At 30.6% G+C, this 8551-nt stretch overlaps 1 protein-coding gene across 1 annotated transcript; it reads left to right on the top strand.

Moving 5' to 3' along the window:
- Nucleotides 1-1304: 1304 nt before the first annotated feature.
- On the top strand, nucleotides 1305-4291 carry LOC11436493 (60S ribosomal protein L31). Its single transcript, XM_024786234.2, has 3 exons — nucleotides 1305-1462; nucleotides 1600-1712; nucleotides 3813-4291. Exons 2-3 carry the CDS (start codon nucleotides 1627-1629, stop codon nucleotides 4090-4092), a joined length of 366 nt encoding a protein of 121 aa, XP_024642002.1. The 5' UTR covers nucleotides 1305-1462; nucleotides 1600-1626; the 3' UTR covers nucleotides 4093-4291.
- Nucleotides 4292-8551: the final 4260 nt, after the last annotated feature.

Raw genomic sequence — 8551 nt, 5'->3', positions numbered from 1 at the left:
GTTCACTAATTAAGATGCCACATGAATTGAGTTTTTCATATAAGTTGTTTTTTTTAAACAATCAATGTTAGAATTCTTAGTTTTTTCTTTTTTATGTATGATGTAGATGAAACTCTCAACTTCCTTATTACTCTATTTTTTTAACTCTTTCACGTTTCCCACTAAGTCGTCTTTATTCACAATTTTAAACAACCAAAGTTATCATCAGTGCTTCGAATTGGATTATTTGATTGGGGTATTAGTGGATGAATTATTTTGGATGAGAAGACTTTGAGGAGTAATTTTCATAAAAATTGTTACAAAATGATTGTACAAATATTATTTATCTTTTTAAATATTGAAAAGGAAAAATAATTCATTTACTCCCCTCCTCTTCAAAATTCTTCTTCCAAACACTCCCTTAAAATGTTGGGATACCTTACCATTTATCTCAATATACTCTCATGTCAATAAAGTGACTCATTTTTAATTTAAGTATGCTCTCGCCAATCCTAAATCAATTTGGTTAGAAGATTTATACTTTTTTAGTTAAAAATATTGAAAACATTTCTCATCTTTATGAATAAATAAATGAGACATTCTATCCTAAAAAAAAAAAGACCATGAACTCTTCAACGAGGGAAAACCAGCACACTACCTACAAAAATAGTTGAGAGAGGCTAAACATTTTAGGCTATGTAGTTTCGGTCAATAGGAATAGTTTTTCCTATAAATACCTACTCTGTACAATATATTAAGAACACAATCAATCAAATACAAACTAATTTTATACTTTTATCATACTAAATTTACCTTTATCTACAAGCATTTCTTATTCTAGTAGCAAAATTTCAAAACATCCGTATTCAACACTATTAGAGTAATTAATGAACCAATAGTTGAGGAATAAAGTTCATTCCCAAATGTTAATCATTTGAATAAAGGAAATCACAATTGAGAACATCAATCGATACCCCAACCTATCTTTGGGTCCATCAACAAATAAAAATCAATAACATTATTTTTTATGAAACAATATGTGTAGTTGATAATGTAATAACTATGTGAGAAAATCGTATAACATTTTTTTTAAATGAAAAAATATTATAATGAGAGTTTCTTATCCCATCCCACAAGCTTAATTTATTTTTTGTAAGGAAGACACCCCTACATGCTTCTTGAACGCCTACAATGTGTTGGATAATATAATAAAAAAATGTACAAAAACACGTTAAAAACACCATGTAACTTTCAACAACCGTTCAGATTATATATTCCGAAGCGCGATGTCGAGGGTGAGAAAAGAAACAATTTTTTGTACTCCTTGTATGAGTAGAGTGGGCTCATATTCAACCCATTATAATTTGATTTGGCCCAAATCCTTATTACCCAAACCCGTAAAAAATTAGGGTTTCTTTATATCTCATTCTCCTCTTTCATTTTCTGCTTCTTCACTGCCGAAAACCTTGCACACACTCTTAAGGTAAACCCTAGTTCCCAATTTTCCTCAAAAATCGTATGTTTCTTTCAATTGAAGTATTTAATTCAAACATCAACGCATCATAATAATAAATTTCGTAGCTTTTGATTATAAATTTGAATTTTTCGGTTTTTTATTAGGGTTTAGGTTAATCTCAGAAGCTGAAAATGGTTGAGAAGGGTGCAGCAGGTAGGAAAGAAGAGGTGGTTACACGGGAGTATACCATCAATCTCCACAAGCGTCTCCATGGCTGGTAATTTCAATCTTTCTATCATTTGCTTCTCATGATTCAATTCTATGTGTTTCATTGCAAATTTTGATTCATCATTTTTGTTGTTAATTTCATGATTTAACTGCTAATCAGTAATTTTCTCACTTGCCTATGATTTTGATTTTAGTAAGAGTTCAATTTTGTAGATCTAGTATCTGTTTGGATACATAACTTAGTTTGCAGCTTATATTGTAAAGTTAAATTGTTTTAATAAGCGCTTAGTTATAAGCTACTTTTATGATGAGATAAAAATTAAGTTTAATTGTTTTTTTGTAAGTTATAAGCTGTTTTTATAAGCCAAGGGCCTGTTTAGATTGGCTTGTTTTTGAGTTTATGAAAAATAGCATATGCAATTAAGTAAGCTTTTATGTTAATTTATAAGTTTTACTAACGGGAATTATATCTTCATAAACTCTTTTATCATAAACTCCATTGACAAACTTATGAATAATACATAAAAGCTTGTCTATTGCAAAATCCAAATGGGCCCTAATTCTTTGATGGATTATGAAAATTTTCTAAGTATTGTCATGATAAGCGATTCTGTATAAGCTATTTTTATTGCAAAATGTAAACACAATTATGGTTTTTTAATAAGCTATACGTTGTTTTTGATTTTGATTTTGGAGTTTATGAAAAAAAGTTGGAAATAACTTATTCAATAGATGCCCAAATAAGCCTGCTGTTCAGTAACTTTCTCACTTTCCTGTAATTGTTGTTTTACATAAGCGTTTCAATTTTGTAGATCTAGGATCTGTTTGGATAAATAGGCTAATTTGCAGTGTTTACTATAAGCCATTTTATAAGAATTATGATGTTTTGGTAAACTATTTTGGATTACATATGAAAATAAGCTGAAAACACATGTTATAAGTAATTTTGACTTTTGTGATTCAGTTGTCTGTGTTTACACTGGAAATTACAATTCATTGTTTTGAAGTATTAATTTCATGATTAAACTGCTTATCAGTAATTTTCTCACTTTCCTGTAGTATTGTTTTAGTTAGCATTTCAATTTTGTAGATTTACTAGGGTCTGTTTGGATCAACTTATTTAAGCTTATCTATTTGCCCAAGCACTTGTGGGACTGTTTGGGAGAACTAATTGAAACAATTGATAACATTTTCATTACCTGTATTCAGCTTATTTTCATAATCTCACCATGATATCTTGTTAAAACAGCTTATAACTGCTAATCAGTAATTTTCTCACTTTTCCATAACCAGTAGTTTCATCACTTTAATTATTAATTTCATGATTTAAACTACATTGGGCCCTGTTTGGATAAACAGTTTAATTTGCATCTTGTATTAGTTTTAACACTTGTTATGATAACTGCTTAGTTATAAGCTTTTTTTATAACAAGAGATGAAATAAATTTAAATTGTTTTTATAAGCTATAAGTTGTTTTATAAGCTAATCTTGGAGAGCTAATGGAAATAAGCTGAAACAGCTTATGCACAAAATCATTAGCTGTTTTAATGAGCTCTTGCAAGCCGTCATGACAATGTTATGCCATTAAATAAGCTCGAATAAGTTCATCCTAACAGGCTCTAAGTAGGTATGCTGTTCATTTGATGTTAAGTTAATCCAAAGAGGCTCTAAGTATGCATGCTGTTCATTTGATGTTGATGTGTAAATTAATCATAGTTTGTGAACAATGTCATTTGCTGTTTGTGTAAGCTATCTTGGAGAACATATAAAATATGCTGAAAGCAGCTTATGAACAATGTCGTCATAATCTGTTTTCATATCCAGACCGCCAGTAAGTATGGTAAAAACAGCTAATGAACAATGTCAAAACTTATGTGAGTAATTGAGCACTAATAAGCCTATCCAAACAGACCCTAAATATGTATGCTGTTCATTTGGTCTTTGTGTGTAAAAAATTTGGACATTTGATTGCATCTGAATCGCACTGTTTTGTGTGTACTAAACTAACAGTTTTTTTTAGTCATATTGATTTTTTGACTAAAGTGCCATTTTTATTGTGTTTATTATTATTATTATCATGATTTGAAAGATAGGTTTTTGTATTTTTCATGCTGTTGTCTGTGTTTTTGTATTTTTCATGTAAAACAGCACCTTCAAGAAGAAGGCACCAAAAGCCATCAAGGAGATCAGAAAGTTTGCTCAAAAAGCCATGGGCACTAACGATGTTAGAGTTGACGTTAAGTTGAACAAGGCTATCTGGAGCCAGGGAATCAGAAGTGTACCAAGGAGGATCAGGGTACGCATTGCTCGCAAGAGGAATGACGACGAAGATGCCAAGGAAGAGTTATACTCCCTTGTCACCGTCGTTGAAATTCCTAAAGAAGAGTTAAAAGGTTTGGGCACCAAGGTCATCGATGATGAAGATTAAGTTATCATATATCTGTTTTGAATTGAAGCCCGAAAAACATATATTAGTCTTTTTGCTTTCTTGAATTGAGTCTTGTCATTAGATTGTTAAACTAGTAAATTTTGTTGAGACTTGGGGTGGTTTTGTTTATCACCTATTTTTGTCTTTCTGTTAACATGGTTGGTATAAGAATTATTCATTTTGGCCTCATTTTGTCTAATCTTCTGCTTTGTTTGTGCTTGTTAGATTTGAATTCAATTTTTATAGTCAAAAAACATAAATAATTCACTTGGTAGTAGACACCAATGCACTATAAACAGGTCTCTGTTGGATTAGAAAGTGAATCAAATGGCAACTTATTTGTTTGCTTCAACTTAAAAACATTCATAACTACTCTTTAGATCTAATAAAAAACATTCACAACTCTTTAGATCTAATCATGAGGAATAATATGTTTGATATTATGATCTCTCCTCCATTTGGGAAAGTGTATTGGTTGTTCTTGAACTCATAGAAGCACAATTTCTTGCGTAACAATAACTTCTTTCTCATTAACAAGAAACCTCTACATCTTCCTCATTTAACAAAAAAAGAAGTGATTAATGTTTTAGCCCACTAAATTTTGTAACTTCAAAACACCTCTCAAAAACTTCACCAAATGCTCCTATAAAATCAAGGTGTATCTAACTTTTTTCAATGCCTATTGCTTGTGCAACTTAATATTTTACAAGGTTTTTGTTAGCTCCCCTAATCTATATTAATCCAAACGCTTTCCATTTCATTATACCACCTAATGTCCTTTGATATAATTGTTTCGGTATGTAACACTTGATTAATAACTTATGACATGTTAGACTTATGGTTCGGTTCAGAAAGAAAATTAAACTGAACCGTTTCAACAGTTCGGTAAAAAGAAAATGTACTATTAATGCTTCTTCCTAAACCAAACTGAAGTGGTGGTATAAAGTTTCGGTGCATCCGTTCTGTGTTTACGAACCGGAACTAGTTTCAATTGAGCTCATTGCAGTATAAAACTCTTTAAGGACACCAATCAGCAGTGTATGGCATGCTTCCACACCTGCTTAGAAAATTTGCATTCAGTAAATAAGAGTTAAGTTCATATCCTCAGTGCTCAATAACAAAAAATGCATACTTGATCAATATGAATTTCCCTGAAGAAAGTCTAGAGAGATTAGGATGTTTATCGAGTAACTTCATCCAAGTTCATAAGCAATTGTGAGTTTTTGAATCTGCGAGGTGATTTCACCAAGCTTTAAAACTAGAATTGGCAACTTCATCGATTTCTGGCTTGTTTGGAATAACTAGAATTGGTGTGTAGCAATATCTGGTACTTGCTTCCAAGATACATAAAAGATATCACAGTGGTTGTTTTCCTCCATTCATATAGATTCAAGAACATTGCAGGAGAGAATCTGAAAATGGTATCTTCAGAACAAGAATCATGTTCTTCTGCCCAATCCGAATATGAAACGTGGAGATAAATGTCATTTGTGGAAGCTTGGAATTAGACTCTAATACCATGTTAGAAATCATAAGGTATCATGGTTACAACTTACAACTTCAAATTACTTTCACGAGAGATATAGAGATACCCACGAGGCCACGAGATTTCATATTAAACAACATATTGAAAAAGATTGCGAACTTTTTTCTTATATACAAGTTTGTTAATCCTAAAATATAAATGAAATCATTATGTTCTTTCTTGTAAAATTTATTAAATTATTTTTTTATTATTAAAGTTATTGTCCAGTGTGTGATTTTTGTGTGTCAAGAAACACATAAATAATAATACTAAAAATGTTTTTTTTTTATAACATTTATCTTCATACCTACTTATCTCAGAATCACTTGTATCAGTATCCTCCTCAGAGCTGTGAGACATAGTTTCTCCCGTGCTTATACCACCTGAAATAAAATTTAAGGGGCTAGTAATTAGTACTGATTGTTGTCATGTTGCTTCAATGATTATTTCCTTTTAATATCTTATTCCAAGCCTAGCTAAAACACCAAGGAGTCTACCACACATTCAATGATTATTTCCTTTGATCAAACATAATCACAAATCACATCAAACGCCGGCAGCCGATGAAGAATCTTATCGCCTGCAGTTTTCGCTCAAGATTGCGCACAAACTAGATGAAAAAAGTTTCCACCTATGGCGAAAACAAGTGGAACCCTACATTAACGCTCACAAGAAAGAATAAGTTCTGCTTCCAAGAAAGAATAAGTTGCAAATGCTTGTTACTATCCTTGCATTTGAAATTAAGAATTTAGATCAACTGAAACGTTTCTTAGGGATGTAGATAACCGAATAACTACAACAGGCTTGTGTCTAATTTCTTCTATATGAAAGGATTTTGTATTCTAATCTAATATATCAGTTTGAAATACAAATTTCCTTTCAAGTTAGTATTCAAACTAAGCACAAATCACTATAGTTCTGCTTCCATACAATTGTTGATGCTAATTCTGAATCACCACTTCAATTCAATTGACTGAGACAAGTTTTCTTGAATGGTTTCAGCCTCGGATATATCAATAAACCACAAAAAGAGTATAAAAAGTATGAACACAAGAAGCTATTGATATATAAAATGACAAGTTTTTGTTAGGAACATGAGCAAGACACATACATAATAGTGATCGATGCATTTAGTAAGAAACAATTACATTCATAAATTGGTGCAATTTCTGGATTGTTGTTAGTTTGGCATCAACTTCGTCTATTATTGAAGCTAGTAAACTCAATGCGAGTCTAGATACATAACCCTCCAACTTAGAGTACAAAAAGTTGTCTTTGCATCTGCGTTCTAGATACATAACCCTCCTACAATTTTATTAACAATTACAATAATTTTATATCAAAACCTTATAAAAAGTATATGCAAAATAATAAAAATTTATCGATGGATTAAAATGAGCTAAAAAAACTAATTAGATTCCAAATGATTCATGAGGAATCTAGTTTTCCCTCTAATCAATCAATCAATCCTAAATACTCATGAATCATTTGGCATATAACAATTCAAATCGATGGCGTTAACTTGCTGTATATAAACGTATAAAACATAGCAGAATACAATGATACGCTTTTGCATCCTTTATTATATACTCCTTTCTCACAGTCGTTGAAATCCCTAACTCATAAGTAAATATTCATCATATTATATCTATATACATATTCAAGAGTATTTCCATTAAATAATTTTTATGATGTTGATTAATCAAGTTAACTAATATTGCAACATTATTTTGTATGATTGATTGATTATGAATTTCTAAAGTTTTTAAATATTTCTATTCAATTTTTAGAGGCTAGAAGTGATCAAATCAAGAAAGATGTTGATTTGATTATGTCTCAATATATCTAATCAGTGGACATGTTGAAATTCTGATCACAAATGTCATTCCATTTCATTAGATTGCATCAATTCTAGCTTCATTTCATCAACTATACGCTTTTAGTTCATATTCTTACAAGGCTATATGAATTTAGTTCATATTCATTTGCATGAATTTTCTTAACTTTTAAAACTTGCAGCAAATTTTCATATATTTGTGTTTGCACCACATTTTCAATCTATTTCTTCTATTTGGATTTGTCAATTTCCACCTATTGCTCGAGTTTTCTATATGTGTTGTATACAAGTTTTGTGTCTCAATCCGTTAGAACAATAGTTAAAATAGTTTTAACAATATTTTCAATCATCAAGAGATTACCGTGATTAGTTGTTGACTAATTAAATTTCCCTTTAAAGACGGGCCTTTGAGTTCCAACACAATCAAATACTTCTCTTTGATTTGAAGATTATACAAATTCAAAAAAGATGAGTGTTATTTGAACAACCAATTTGGTGACAACTTATTTGACAATCATATTTTACAAAGAAAAAATTGGTATTGACACGGAAACCATAGCAATAGAGAGATAAAGTGAAAAGTAATGTGAGTATGAGAGAGAAAGTTGTTGCAAAAGTTATCGCTAATTAATGGATGTTCAAATATCATTCCTCTTCAAAAAATATCAATTACCTCTCTTTTTCTCTCTCTTGTTGTCGTCGTCAAACCTCATGGGCTTTTCTTCTTGATATACCGAAAATGGTGATTTAAAGTCAACCATTTTGTTTGTTTTGATTTCCTGTTTTTGTGCTGTGTGTTTTTTTTTATTTTTCATCTTAACGTAGTGCTTATTTGATTTAAGTTGAAAGATAAACTTCGATCAAGTGCAAATTCAATCAATAACTTTGGCATCATCAATGTTGTAGATCCGTCTTAGTGCGGTGTGTTTAACGACTTTGAATTGTATTATATCGATCTACTATATCAATTCGTTTTTTGTTTATATTAGGTAGTATGTAGGAATATTGTTAATTAGTTAGAAATTCAAATATGATTTTTTTTTAAAGGATCCAAGTATGAACTTGTTACATATGTAATGTCGATATGATGTATTAAC

Source organism: Medicago truncatula, chromosome 6 (genome assembly GCF_003473485.1).
Source record: "Medicago truncatula cultivar Jemalong A17 chromosome 6, MtrunA17r5.0-ANR, whole genome shotgun sequence".
Lineage (NCBI taxonomy): Eukaryota > Viridiplantae > Streptophyta > Magnoliopsida > Fabales > Fabaceae > Medicago > Medicago truncatula.
The sequence above is the reverse complement of the archived record's forward strand: the minus strand, read 5'-3'. Positions and strand labels throughout refer to the sequence as shown.